A 13,732-nucleotide genomic window follows, 5' to 3' on the forward strand; every position below is an offset into this window, starting at 1 on the left:
CACCAGGGCACCGAGACAGAGCGACGTTTAATAGGGCTGTTCAGGGCACAGCGCCAGGCCCGGGAAGGGGGCACCCTAGGACAGGACAGAGGGCGTGGGTCACTGAGGGGCCAGGGAAGGCGCAGGGGTCCTTTGCAGCGACTGACAGAGAGAGGCGGGGGGGAACCAGGACCCCACGTGGGGAGACAGCCCCGGGCGGGGGGCGCTCAGCTCTCCCAGTCCTGGCAGATGTGGAGACCCCACTCCCAGGACAGGTGGGGGTTCCTGTCGTCATCCGTGAAGAAGGACGTGACCACGTAGGCGCCCCGCACCAGCGCGCCTCGGGGCGCCTCCTCCACCGGCGTCACGAACTCATACTCCTGGGCGCTCGGGCCATAACTGCCCACCATGTAGACAGCTTTGTCCACTGGGGGAGGGCGGGGGTGTCAGGGACTTCCCTGCGCCCCATGGGCCCCGCCCCGAAGCCCCGCCCGGGCTGCCCCCTCCACGCCGCCCTCACCACGCAGGCCCTGGCGGTAGGTGTGGTGCAGACACTTGAGGCCGCTGACGATCTCCTTGTTGACCTGAGGGACAGGGGGGGTTAAGGGGGACCTCGGGGGCTGGGTCTGTGGCCGGCTGTGTCCCCCATGACAGCCCCTCACCTTGAAGGTAATCTTCACTTTGTAATCAACGCCCTCTTTCAGGACAAACACCTGGCTTTTCAGCGCAGCCACGTCCCCTGTTAGGGAAAGTACAGCCACGTGAGAACTCCTGTGAGAGCCGAGACCCTGCCCCGGAGCCCCCGGGGGGCTGTATCCTCGGCGGCTACGGTCTAAGGACTTGGGATCGCACATGGGGCGCCCAGGAGGCCCATGGTCATGAGCCTGGGTCTCTACCCCAAAGATCAGTCCGTGCTTTGCAGAGGGGGTTACCTGTGAGGTCCCTAGCTGGGGCTCAGGGCTGCGCCAGGCAGTGCGAGAGTTACCTGTGAGGTCCATGGTGATGGGCCCTGGAGCCTGCTCGGACATCAGTGTCAGCCTGGTCACCTGGACGTTGGGCAGGCTTGGGTCTGAAGAGAAACCAGAAGTCTACAGGTGCCCCTGCCTGCCCTCCCTCCAAGCCCAGGGCACGTGCGTACCCACGACAGGTGGCACAGGCCCCAGCAGCGCCCGCTTGTACTTGGCCAGGCTCTCATCGTCCGGGTCCAGCTGCTGGATCTCCAGGAGGCTCTTCCTCCCCGGGGCCTGGTACTCCGGCACAGCCTCGTCTAGCACCTCATCTGGCGGCAGCTGCCCCCCCTCCTTGTCGGTTAGGAGGACTGGGGAGTCAAGGAGGGTGTGTGAGCAGCTGCTGCCAGCTGACCCTGGCATTTGCAGGAACCTGCCATCTGCCCATCTGCCCAGAGGAACTTAGGATGCTGTGAAGGCTCAGGGCACGGGGGGTGGGGGGGGGCGGGAAGATGCAGAGCAGCACCCACAGCCAACCTCTTTGGGAGGGGCCTGGGGCCTGGGCCTGGGTGAAGCTCCCAAGTGGACCCTGGAGGCTGCCTCGTCCTGACCCAGGCATTTGCCCAGGGCCCCTCCCTGACCTTGAGGCCAAAGGCCGGGGGAAGGAAGACCCCAAATGGGGGACAGCCCCAAGGGGTGAGGTCCACCACTGCAGAGGGGAGATTTCTCAGGCCTTCCCTAGATCAGAGGCTGTGCCTTTTTACTGCCCTCCAGGCTCCCCAGTGTCCAAGGGCCGCTTCCCATATTCCCATAATGCTCCCTGGTCCTCCACCCCACGGCTCCTCTCAGGGGTCTCCCACAGCCCCGTGGTTTCCTTCCCATAATGCTCCTGAAGGGCAGTGAGGGTTCTCTCCAAACCCCTGCGCTCAGGCCAGCTCCCCAGGTGCCTCCAGACTCAGTCTCCTGGGCCCCTTCCCATGGGGCTCTGGCAGGGGTCCTTCTGCGCCCTTCCCACAGTCCTAGGCTCCAGCTCCCTTGGTGCCTGGGGCAGGGGCTTTCTGAGTCCCTGCCCACTGCCCCCTGGGTCTTCTCAAGGACCCACACCCTCCCTGAAGGAGCTCCAGCCCCACCCAAGGGAGAGGGGACCTCAGGGGCAGGTTTTGCAAGGGGAGAGGGTCCCCCCTGCCACTCTGGCTTCACCAACAGACCCGCCCACTCTTGTTGCCCCATGAGTATCTAGCTTGGACGAAGCCCCCCACCCCCGCCAGAGCCCAGCTGGGGGGACCGTGCCGCGAGGTTCCCACGAGCGCCCCCAAAGTTTCCACGGGGGAGAAGCCGGCCCTGCAGGGCTGAGCCCCCGGGCCAGAGCCCCCCACCCACGTGGCCGCCCTGGCCCTAACCCGGCCCGCTCACCTCGGGCGCACAGCGCCAGCCGGAGCAGCTCCAGCAGCTGCGCCCCCAACTCACACGCGTCCAGGCCCAGCATGGTGGCCCGCGGCCCGGCCCCGCCGCCGGAGCCGCCGAGCAGCCGCCACCCGCCCCGCCGCCGCCCGGCTCGGCGCTCAGCCCCGGCGCGACTGCGGTGAGCTCATCCCGGCCGGGAGCGCCCCCCGCGCCCAGCGCCGCGCCCGCGCCCGCGCCGCGCGCCCCCAGCCGCTCCGCGGACCCCGCGCAGCCCCGCAGAGACGCGCGTGTCGCCCGCTCGGCTCCGGCACCCGGTCGTCCCCGCCGCAGGCGCACCCGGACCCCGCACGGCCGCCGCGTACACGGACGCACACGGCCGCGATCACGGTCCCAGCCTCCCGCCCCGCCTGCACCCTGCTCTGGCCATCAGGGCTGCCCCGCCCCCACGGCGCCGCCAGAGCCTGGGAGTCTCCGGGGAAGCCCTCTGGGCGGGGCGGGTGGGGCAGGGGGCGCCAAGGGGAGCAGGTGCGTGTCGCCCCCGCGCCCCCCCGCCAAGTCCCCAGGTTCTCATTACCTACAGGCTGTGCTGGCCGCACCTGGGGCCCTACCCTCTGCGCCACTGGAGCCTGGGTCTGGGCAGAGGGGACTCCTGGAGTCTGCCCAGCCTTTGGGGGCGGGGGTGGGGGTGGGGAAGGGCGCTGCCCTGTGTGTCTGCGCCGCCGTCTCCTGGGCCTGCACCCCAGGGGTTCACAGTCATCAGCACAGAGGGGCCAGTGTCCACACCCGCAGGGGCTAGTCACCCCTCCAATCCCCCCACTACCCCCACACACACTCAGTGCAATCTGGAGACACACAACCATTATTCAAGTGTTTATGGACTGGGCTGCATCAGCGTATGGGAGGGTTTTTTTTCCGCTGGGCAGCCCCTGTCTTGGGTTGAAAAGGACTCGGATCCAAAACAGGACAGGGTGGTGGAGTGCCGAGAAGGGGGCACAGAAGGGGTTTCTGGTCTCGATGTCTAAACAGACCTTGGGGCAGGTAGATGGGGTCCCCGGGGCAGAGGCAGGAGTGAGGGGGACCTGAGCCTGGAGACAGCGGGCCAGTTGCGGGGGTGGGGGCAGAACAGCAGCCTGAACCCCCTGCTTTCTCACACCCCTCAGCCCCCCCTCCTGAGGACCCCCAAGGATCAGATCTGCCCTTGCCCAAAAGAGCCCCTTTCTGGGAGGGAGGCCAGCAATCCATGGTGCCCACCTGCCACAATCCTTCCAAGGCAGGAGCTCCCCAGCTGGAACCCAGGCCCTTCTAGGGTCACATCCTGTTGTCCCTTCCCTGGGGTGGGGGGAGTCGGTCAGGGAGGCCACTTGTCCCCAGGTGCGGGGAAACTCTGGCTTCTGGTGGCCTACAGCCTCTCTGGAAGCCCCCCCCATCCAGAGAGGACAGCCAGGCCTGTGTGAGAGAATTGCACCCGGATCTAAGGGACTCTAGCAGGTAGAGCCCCTCCAGTGCCCCCGCCCCTGCTCACCCTGGACCTGGCTTTGCCAAAGGCCAACCTCAACACGCTGCCCTGCCCCCAGCACCTAAATAACAGAAATAGACCTGTTTGCACTACTTAAAAATGTCCCTAACAAGGTGGGCGTGGGTGGCCAAGCTGTTGCAGGAGAGAAAGGCCAGGCTGGGCCCTGAGCCCAGAGGCTGCCCACCACTCTTGGGGGGCAGGAGCAGAGACCCTCTTTCCCCAGTAAAGCCCCTCCCACAGTCTCAGCGTGGCCTGGCTGGGGTCTCTGTTCCCCAACTGGACCCCCAGGCCGCTGAGCAGCCTGTTATCCTCCCCAAACCTCAAGGACCGCCACCCCACACACCTGTGCCGCTAGTGTCACATCAACCTGGTAGCGCCCGCCTGGGTCAGGCACGGTGTCACAGTTGCAGGGACACATTCCCAGGGCAGTTAGATCCCTTGCTGGACAGAGGAGGGGTTGCAGTCCCCCCGAAGCCTTTGTCGTCGTCCCCCCCACCCCCGCCCCAGGTCGCCTTTCCCGCAAGTCCCCTCTCCTGAGACACTCGCCCCTTTCTGAGCCCCTATCGTGACCCTGAGTTCCCATCCTAATCCCAAGCCTCCCCACCCATCCCAGCCGAGCCAGAATCCCTCACACCCCCCACGCTACTCGGGTGGGTCCAAGCCCCCTTCCGAAGCCCCAGGCAAGGCCCGGGGGGCAGGGGCTTCGGCCTCTCCGGAGCTGGGGGGCTCCCTCGGGGTGGCGGGTCGGGCGCCCGCGCGGCCCCGCACCCCAGACCCGGCGGCCTCGGAGGGTTAAGTCCCGGGCGGGGCGGGGCGGGGCGGGGCGGCGGCCAGGGAGGAGCGGCGCGGACACCCCTGCCCCGCCCGGCCCGCATCGCCATGGCCGCCGGCCCCGCGTCCCCCGGCGGGCAGCCCCGCACGCAGAGGCCGCATCTGAGCAAGGTGGGGGCTGGGGGTCCTGCCTGCTCGCCGGGTTTCCCCGCACGCGAGCCGGGAGGGGCAAGAGAGGCGTGGGTGCGGGTGCGCGCGAATGTGGACGCTACGCGAGCGCGCCGGGGTGGACGCGGGTCTGGGGCGATGGCACCGAGTGAGCCCGGGCGGGGCGGCGGAGACCCCGGGGCCGGGTCGCCCCTCGCCTGCGCCCCCTCCCGCGCCTCCGCGATCCGCCGCGGCCTGAAATCCCACCACCAGTGGACTAATCCCTTCCAAGCACACTGATGCGGCTCATCCCGGTCGGTTCCGGGGAATCCGGTTCTGGGGGCAGGGGAGGCCGGCCGCGCGAGCCCCTCAACCTCCTTCGCCCAGATGGAGCGGGTGGTCGTGAGTATGCAGGATCCTGACCAGGGCGTGAAGCTGCGGAGCCAGCGCCTGCTCGTCACAGTCATTCCCCACGCAGTGACTGGTGAGGCACCTCGGGAGGCGGGGAGGGGGGGTGCAGGCCCCGCCTCAGCCTCCCCCAACCCCAGAGTCTGCTCTGCAGGCAACGAGGTCATGGAGTGGCTGATCCAGAAGTACAGCATCCAGCAGGAGGGTAAGGGGTCAGCCCGCCACCGCTCTGGGGTCGCTGTGCTGATGCGCTAGTGCTGGGGCCAAGCCCAGGAGCTGGGGAGGGGGCTCCATCTGGGTGGGACGTGGCTAGGCTCCCCCCACTGAGAGTTCACCACCTCACCCCCAGAGGCCCTCCACCTGGGCAACCTCCTGGTGCAGCATGGCTACCTATACCCACTGAGGGACCACCGCCGCCTGGTGCTCCAGCCAGATGAAACACCCTATAGGTTCCAGGTTCGGCTCAAGTGGGAGCACGTGGGGCCCTCCCCCAAGTCAGCCCACTGTGGGGCACTCCTGAGGGGGGCAGGACTGGGGCAGAGGCAGGACCTGTGATGTCCCATCACCCCTTCCCCAAAAGGCCCGAGGTGGAAGCATCCCTGTGACAGAAGGACCAAGTTAAGGGGAAGGACCTTCACTGGGACCCTGTAAGGGGTGGTACCTGCAGAGGACTCCACCAGTTTACGTGGGGCCTTAGGCCCCCATGCCTGAAGGAGGAGGCTGTGAGGGACCTAAGGACAGGATCCCTGCACCTCAGGATGTGTCCCTGGCCACAGCGGGGGCCCAAGCTGGGCCTGCCCTCAGTCCCCACCCCACAGCCCAGACCACAACTCCATCCGGGGCCCAGGCAGGGAGCCCAGACCCAACAAACCAAGTGGAGCTTCAGTCCAGGAGGTGATCAGCTGAGCCTCTGGGCCATGGGCAGACAGACACCCCTAAGCCAGCCCTGTCCCCTCCCAAGGGAGCCGAGAGGGTGGGGACAACTCTTGGGGTGGGGAAGGTCCAGAAGGTCTCAGATACCCTCATCCCTGCACGGCACCAGACACCCTATTTCTGGACGAGCACCCTGTGGCCAGCTGCTGAGCTGGACTATGGTGAGTGAGGAGGAGTGGGCTCGCCTGGGACAAATCCTCAGGACCAGTGGCCTCAGGGGGGATGTCACAGGAGAGGAGGAGCAGACATTGCTCCTCTGCAGCCTGTGCCTTGGCCTTGCAGCCATCTACCTGGCCAAGAAGCACATCCGAAGGCAGGGGGCCCTGGTAGACTACGAGAAGGTGGGTCGTCCCCCTGCCTCCCACCCACCCCGGGCTCAGTCCAGCCAGAGCAATCCTAACCCCGTCTGTGGTCCGGGAGCACACAGCCCGGGCCCCAGGATGACAGGTACCCAAGCACAGACACTCTACGTGGTCTCTGAGGGGGCGGGGGAGGCGTGCACTCACCAGAGCTAGGCACAGGAGGGAGCTGCCCTCTGGAGACCTCGACCCTCCGCTAGGAGCAGTATGACCAGCTGCACGCGAAGATCAGCCACACGTGGGACCTGGTGGTGATGCAGGCTCGAGAGCAGCTGCGGTGAGCTCCCCGCCCCGGCACTGCCCTAGCCGGAGGCCCCGCCCCGATGCCCTGGCATGCGCGGCCTCTGGGCCTATAAATAGCACCGCCCAGGGCTCGCTGCCTGTCCAGGCCCTGGCCCCAAGGGGGTGGGCTGCTGTGGTGCACATGGTGATTCCCCCAACTCTGCCCACCCCTCAGGGCAGCTAAGCAGCGCAGGAAGGGGGACAGGCTGGTCATCGCGTGCCAGGAGCGGATGTACTGGCTGGTGAACAGGCCCCCGGTGAGTCTCTAGTGGAAGGTGGTTCTTGGCCAGCAGCGGGTCCTGCTGGGTCGGTGTGCTTCCCTCAGGAGCTCATGCAGACCTGCCTTCTGAGCCCCGGGAAGGACCTGGTTTGGGGGCGGCGGCTGTCAGGTGACAAGGAGTTCTGCGGGTCACTAGAACATGGAGGTCACGAGGCCAGGCCCGAGCTGCCCCCCACCTACAGAGCAGGACACACCTGCTTCTCTCTGGGTCTGCAGACACCTGAAGGCCCTGACGGAGGGGTGGAGCATGGGGCCTGGGCTTGGCTATAGTGCCAGCCGGAGCTTCTGGGTTGCTCGCCTGCAGTCAGGCCTTTCCCAGAACTGTGGGCCTGGCAGGTGGTTCAAAGTCCCCTACCGTGTGGGGCCATGGAGAGGCCGGGGCACAAGGACGCGGGCTGCGCCGGCAGTCAGAGTGGACGGAATGGAAGCTCAGGGCTGGCGCGGGGGTGGGAGGACCCACAGGCCTGATGAGTGCCTCAGGTGTGCGTGATGTCGCTGGGAAAAGGACCCTTACAATCTTCCACCTGAGGGTCAGGGAGGCCCACGTGGGGTTGTGGGGACTGGGGGTGGCCAGGCAGTGTCAGTGGGCTGAGGGCAGGCGAGGGATCCCTATGTTGGGGACCTCCCGGTGAGGGGGCATCAGCCAGGGGGGGCGAGGAGGGAGAGGGTAGCAGGAAGACATGGGGGGGCGGGGGGCGGCGGGGGAAGCTGGGGGTTAGGGATCTGGCCAGAGCAGTCAGGAGTTTGAGGGGAGCTTGGCTGAGGCAAGGACGAGAGGGGGACAGGGCACAGACTTCATTTTAGGAGCTGGGTGAGGGCTGGAGAGGGGCCGTGGGCCCAAGAAGGGGGTGGTGGTACCATGGGGGTAGGGCTGGGCAGCAGGGATGTTTCAGCATTAGAGGGTGACATGGCACAGAGCCTCAGGGTGTGTGGGTGTTAGTGGGGGGAAGGAGCATTGCCCTAGGGTAGGTCTCAGCAGCCTGCCTGAGCTGTGCCCCCTACTCCCTCTCCCCTCTGCAGCCTGGGGTCCCCAGCGTGCTGGAGCAGGGTCCAGAGCGGGGGTCCTACAGTGCCAGGGGAATACAGATGGTGAGCACCCTGCAGGCATGCCCCCCCACGCCCTGCCTCCTGCTCCCCAAAACTCACTCTGCTGCTCTAGCTCCCTTCAACCCCCTCCGCCCCTTCCCTCCCCCGCTCTGGTCACCCCACCACCACAGGACCACTGGGGGCTTCCCAGCCACTTTCCCCTTTGTCCATCCCAGTGTCACATGACTGCCCCACTCCGTGTCTCCTGCTTCACCCCCAGCCCCACACTAACGCCCCCTCTTGCCTCCCACTTGCTGCCCCGGGTGCGAGTGAGTACAGCAAACCCAGCAGGGGTGGGCAGGCAGATCCGGGTCTAGGGGACCTGGGAAACAGGACCAGGACACACACCAAGCCAGTAGCAGCAGCACTCTCTGTCACATCCCAGGACACGCAGAGCATGGAACAGACCCATCACGCACTTGCCTAAGAAAACCTGATGTCGTGACCTGGGGTTGCAGTTCGCGACTGTGGGTCTACAGTCAGCATCAGAGTCAGGCAAGGAGAGCGGAGGTGAAAAGCTGGCAGTCAGAGGTCCTGTCGGACTCTGGCTGTGCAGCCCTGGAGAGGTGGCGGGTGGGCTCTGAGTTCTTTGTTTTGGCCACACCCGTCGCATGCAGAAGCCCCCAGGCCGGGGATGGAACTCGAGCCACAGCAGTGACACCAGGTCCTCCCTTGCTGGGCCACCTGCAAGGCCTGAACCCCATGATTCATACCAAGAGTGCCAGCTGACCCCAAGAGCAGAGCTTGTCAGGTGCACCTTGTTTGAAAAAGGATTTAAAGACACTTGAAAATAGCAGAGTAGAGTTCCTGTTATGGCTCAGCGGAAACAAATCTGACTCGTATCCATGAGAACACAGGTTTGATCCCTGGCCTCGCTCAGTGGGTTAAGGATCCAGTGTTGCCGTCAGCTGTGGTGTAGGTCTCAGCTGTGGCTCGGATCCCGCGTGGCTGTGGCTGGGGTGGAGGCCGGCGGCCGCAGCTCCCATTGGACCCCTAGCCTGGGAACATCCATATGCCGTGGGTGCGGCTCTAAAAAGAAAAAATTGTATGAGAGAGTGACAGTTGGGGACACTCAAGGCAACTCAGCACCCGAGGGCGTGGTGACCCTCCGAAGTGTTCACACTCTAGGCCCCGAGAGGCTTCCTGGAAAATCAGAGCCCTCGTTAGAGGTGGGGGCAGGGTGGGATGGCAGTGCCCAGTGGGGCTGCCCTCTAACCGCAGCCCGTCCGCCCTTCCAGACCAAGAGCTTGGATTTCTACAGGCAGGAGGTAGGTGCGGGGGGCGGGGGGCGGCGGGGAGGGGTGGGCTGGGGGGCGGGGGGCTTCCAGCTCCACCTTCCAGGTCTCACCTTCCAGGTCGCGTGCTTACGGAAGGCACTGGGCAGGGCCCGCGTGAAGTCCTCTGTCTGCCTCGAGGCGTGAGTGGGGTGGGGATGGCGGCAGGAGACCACCCCTCTTCCCACCACAGCCGGGACCCTTCCCCCAGTGCCCTCGCACAGGCCGGCAGCATCCTCCTCCTCTAGGTACCTCCAGTTCAGCAGCCAGCGGCTGCCGCACGACCCCATCATGACCGGCTGTCTGCCCAGCAACCCCTGGGTCACGGACGATGATGCCTACTGGGCCCTGAACGCACCCAGGTGAGCCCAGGTGCCCGGGCGGGGAGGGGACCCGGCTGCGTCGCCCTGGGCGCTCCTGACCCGCCGCCCTCCCCAGTGTGGCTGTGCCCACGAAGCTCCGTGTGGAGCAGTGGGCCCTCAGCTTCCGGGAGCTCCTGGAAGACCCCGTGGGACGGGCCCACTTCATGGGCTTTCTCGGGACAGAGTTCAGCGGTGAGAAGCCCCCACCCCTGCTCGAGGCGCCTCGAGGGCCGGGGGGGGGGGGTCTGCTGCCGGCGCATCCCCGGGTTTCCACCACCTGGGGTGGGCCTGACCCCCTGCCCGGACCCCCAGCCGAGAACCTCAGCTTCTGGGAGGCCTGTGAGGAGCTGCGCCATGGAGGGCAGGCCCAGGTCCCCGCCCTGCTGGACGCCGTGTACCAGTGAGTGCCAGGGCCCGGTGGTGGCGGTGGCAGCAGCAGCCCCCCGAGGGGCCCAGACCCACCAGGGCTCCGCTCCCCCCCGCACCTGCACAGGCAGTTCCTGGCGCCTGGCGCTGCCCGCTGGGTCAACATAGACAGCCGGACCATGGAGCAGACGCTGGTGGGCCTGGGCCGGCCCCACCGCCATGTGCTGGACGATGCCCAGCTGCACATCTACATGCTGATGAAGAAGGTGGGGGCCCCCCGTCACCCCGCCCGAGAGTTGGGCTCCCATGGCTCAGTCCTGCCGCCCGAGGCTCAGGCTGCCCCCAGGACATAGAGCTTACCTTCCAAAGCTGCCAACTCAGGGCTGGTCCTGCCCCCTCGCTTGGCATGCCGCTTCCAGACATCCTGCTTTAGGAGGTGCGGGAGGTCCCCCTCAAGGACACACACCGCCTCCTCCCTTCCAACGTGGCCGCAGAAGCCAGCATCGCACCCAAACACGACAACAGTCCCAACTCTATGTCCTGGATTAGCCAGTCGGGTCCACTCCCCCCACCCCGACCTCAGGTCACTTTCCTGCCGCTGCTGTGACAAAGCCACAGGCGTGGTGGCCAAGAGCGACTGAGGCAGTCAGGCTGTGGAGGTAGAAGCCGGGTGGGTGTTGGGGCCGAGACCAGGGCGGGTGCTCCTGGAGGCTGCAGTGGAGCCTGTTCCCCTTCCTCCAGCCTCGGCAGGCGCTGTGCCCGGATCAGACGGCATTCAGTGTTTGTTTTTCTTTTTTTTCTCCTTTGCTTTTTAGGGCCACACTCACAGCATATGGAGGGTCCCAGGCTAGGGGTCAAATCAGAGCTATAGCTGCCGGCCTCCACCACAGCCCCAGCCATGCAGGATCCTTAACCCCCTGAGTGAGGCCAGGGATGGAACCCGCAACCTCATGGTTCCCATTCAGATTCGTTTCAGCTGCGCTACGACAGGAAATCCTGTCTGCAGTTTTGTTGTCGTTGGATTTTGTCCAGAGTGTTTACTTCAGAGGTGGTGCTTGTGGGCTCTCGCTCAGGGGGGACACAGGGCCAGGCGTCTCTCTTGAGCCGAGAGTGGCATTGCCGGGCTGGCCAGATGCACATGCTAGCCCATCTCTGCCGGTCTACTCCTGACACCACCCCTCTCCACTCTTAGCTGGCCCAGTGGTACTGGCCATATTCAGAAGTGAGGCTTGATGATTCCTTCTTTAATTACCACTTTTCAGAGTTCCCATCGTGGCACAGAGGAAACAAATCCAACTAGGAACCATGAGGTTGTGGGTTCAACTCCTGGCCTCACTCAGTGGGTTAAGGATCCCGTGTTGCCGTGAGCTGTGGTGTAGGACACAGATGCCGCTCAGATCTGATGTTGCTGTGGCTGTGGTGTAGGCCAGCAGTTGTAGCTCAGATTCGACCCCTAGCCTGGGAACTTCCATATGCTGCAGGAGCGACCCAAGGAAATGGCAAAAAAGACAAAAAAAAAAAAAAAAAAAAAAAGAAAGTGTAGTACATACATATGACGGGATGTTTTTGATGCCATCATAAATTCACATCGTCACGGTATTTGATGGGTTTCAGTCCACTTTAGTCCTTATTCCTATGGGATGTGCGGAGGCCCCCATTTCCAGCTCTTGAGTCCTGAGACCTGTGCCCAGGCCTCTAGTGCTCGCTTGCTCTCTAAGGGGCCCCAGATATAGAGACAGGCATTTCCACAGCGCCTGGGCCTTTCTCAGGCTGGTTGTGGCGCTCTGGCCTTTCCATGGATAGAAGCGAGAAAAACCTGTGTTTTTTTGTTTTTGTTTGTCTTTTTAGGGCCGCAGGTGCGGTATTTGGAGGTTCCCAGGCTAGGGTCTATTTGGAGCTACAGCTGCCGGCCTACACCACAGCAACGTGGGGTCCGAGCTGCATCTGTGACCTACAGCACAGCTCACGGCAACGCTGGATCCTTAACCCACTGAGCGAGGCCAGGGATCCATCCTGCGTCCTCATGGATAGTAGTCAGATTCCTTTCTGCTGAGCTACGGCGGGAACTCCTGGCCCTCTCTACTGAATTGAGAGCCGTTTCCTCCACCTTGTTTTTGCGCTGCGACCCTGGTCTGCAGAGGGGCAGGTCCTCCTGCCGGGGTGCGGCAGGTCCGCCCTGATTCTGACTTGGTCCGGGGCTCCTGTGCTCCGGCTTGGAGGGGCCCCAGCTGAGCTGGGGGGTCAGGAGCTGGGAGGGGTCAGGGCCGGACGCTGTCTCTTGCAGGACTCGTACCCGAGGTTCCTGAAGTCAGACTTGTACAAAGACCTGCTGGCAGAGGCCGTGGTCCCCCCGGAGACGAAGCGGCGGTGAGCCGGGCAGTGCCGGGGTGGGGGGTGGGGAGGGCGGGTAGGACTGTGCCTCAGGCCCCTTCTCCCCCGCAGGGTGTTCCCATTCACGCGGAAGCCACGGCGGTCCAGCCCCAGCCCTGCTCTCCTTCCTGCCTCCACCTCCAGGGAGCCCGCGGGTGGTGACGGGGAGGCCTAGGTGAGCCGGAGAGGGGGAGACGGTGGCCATCTCGCCCTGTCACCCTCCTCTAGCCCAGGAGGCACCTTTTCCCTGTCCCGCCCTACCCCCCAGAAGGGTCTGGCCCAGGGCAGATTCCCAGGGTGCCCTGGACCGACACCAGAAGGCAGAGCGCCTGGCATTTCTGTGCCACCCTCGCCCCTGGAGCAAGGGCCGAGTCAAGAGCTCGCCGGCAGGGGGCGCGCGAGTGCAGGGGGATGTGCGGCTCCGCTCCGCCTCCCGGGCTCCGCAGGCTCCGTGGCTGTGGCGTCTGAACTGGACAGAGACGGCTCCCTCTTCGCTGCCCCTCCGGCAACAGGGCCTGGTTCAGAGCCGAGGTGGCAGAGCCTCTGGAGAGGGACGGCAGGCGTCCTGGCTCGGAATGCCCCCCAGCCTCAGGGTGAAGGTACAGCTGCTCCTTGGTGGGTGCAGCCCACTGGCTCAGCCCAGCGCGGCCCCTGCCCTCCGCCCTCCCATGTCCCGCACAGAAATAAAAGGCACTCGGCCGTCCTGCCTGGTCCAAGTCGTGTGGTGTATGTGCACCTGGGGGGGGGCTGCAGGGGGGGTGCACGGGGGGGAGGGGCATGCACGGGGGGGGGGTGCGCGTCTGGGGGGAGGGGCATACACCTGGAGGGGGCGTGGGCACAGGGGCCGGTGTTGGGGCTGGTTTCATGGGAGGCAGTGGGCAGAGCTGTGCACGCTCTGGCCAGAGGAGACCCACGTGCTCCAGAAGACGGAACACAGAGGCCGGGACTTGTCCTGCTGTCAAGCTGTCCAGCTCTGCCACTCCCAGGCCAGCTGTGCCCTAAGGAATCACAAGCACAGGGAGCATGGGCACGCCAGCGCCCTCCAGCGTCCAGAGTGTGTCCATGGGCACAGCTGCTTTATCTACAAGTGCAGGGACTACTGGTGGAGGTCATCTCCCCGGCCCAGATCCTGAGCTCCTGCGGAGATCATCCTGGGACCAGCGTCCAGCCCCCAGGTGAATTTCACTCACAAGACCGGCACTGCAGCCCTGTCACCCAGAGCTGTGTGAGCTGCGCGACTTCAAACAG

At 65.2% G+C, this 13,732-nt stretch overlaps 2 protein-coding genes across 6 annotated transcripts; one reads left to right on the forward strand and one right to left on the reverse strand.

Annotated features, from left to right (window-relative positions):
* Window positions 1-9: 9 nt before the first annotated feature.
* On the reverse strand, window positions 10-6,730 carry ARHGDIG (Rho GDP dissociation inhibitor gamma). 3 transcript variants are annotated; one of them, XM_021086943.2, is made up of 6 exons: window positions 2,905-3,205; window positions 1,118-1,297; window positions 965-1,048; window positions 642-718; window positions 500-563; window positions 10-406 (listed from the first exon to the last, which is right to left on the reverse strand). In XM_021086943.2, exons 1-6 carry the CDS (start codon window positions 3,188-3,190, stop codon window positions 207-209), a joined length of 891 nt encoding a protein of 296 aa, XP_020942602.1. In that variant the 5' UTR covers window positions 3,191-3,205; the 3' UTR covers window positions 10-206. The 3 variants fall into 3 exon arrangements, with proteins under 3 accessions (XP_020942602.1, XP_020942603.1, XP_084874418.1); XM_021086944.2 differs by lacking the exon at window positions 2,905-3,205 and adding an exon at window positions 2,340-2,576; XM_085018292.1 differs by lacking the exons at window positions 1,118-1,297; window positions 2,905-3,205 and adding an exon at window positions 6,612-6,730.
* On the forward strand, window positions 4,681-13,197 carry RGS11 (regulator of G protein signaling 11). 3 transcript variants are annotated; one of them, XM_085018275.1, is made up of 18 exons: window positions 4,681-4,788; window positions 5,152-5,248; window positions 5,327-5,377; window positions 5,522-5,628; window positions 6,215-6,266; window positions 6,388-6,446; window positions 6,665-6,741; window positions 6,922-7,003; window positions 8,047-8,115; window positions 9,351-9,380; window positions 9,468-9,529; window positions 9,635-9,748; window positions 9,825-9,940; window positions 10,061-10,148; window positions 10,242-10,380; window positions 12,399-12,481; window positions 12,557-12,659; window positions 12,997-13,197. In XM_085018275.1, the coding sequence occupies exons 1-17, from the start codon at window positions 4,726-4,728 to the stop codon at window positions 12,657-12,659; spliced, it is 1,392 nt and encodes a 463-aa protein (XP_084874401.1). In that variant the 5' UTR covers window positions 4,681-4,725; the 3' UTR covers window positions 12,997-13,197. The 3 variants fall into 3 exon arrangements, with proteins under 3 accessions (XP_084874401.1, XP_020942601.1, XP_084874402.1); XM_021086942.2 differs by having other exon boundaries at window positions 4,687-4,788; window positions 12,557-13,197; XM_085018276.1 differs by lacking the exons at window positions 9,825-9,940; window positions 10,061-10,148; window positions 10,242-10,380; ... (1 more) ...; window positions 12,557-12,659; window positions 12,997-13,197 and having other exon boundaries at window positions 4,687-4,788; window positions 9,454-9,529.
* The last annotated feature ends 535 nt before the right edge of the window (window positions 13,198-13,732 follow it).

This window comes from Sus scrofa, chromosome 3 (assembly GCF_054392235.1).
Source record: "Sus scrofa isolate SSC_HxYL_T2T_F1_AM1 chromosome 3, Sscrofa_HxYL_maternal_Yorkshire_Landrace_v2.0, whole genome shotgun sequence".
In the NCBI taxonomy this organism is placed as follows: Eukaryota; Metazoa; Chordata; class Mammalia; order Artiodactyla; family Suidae; genus Sus; species Sus scrofa.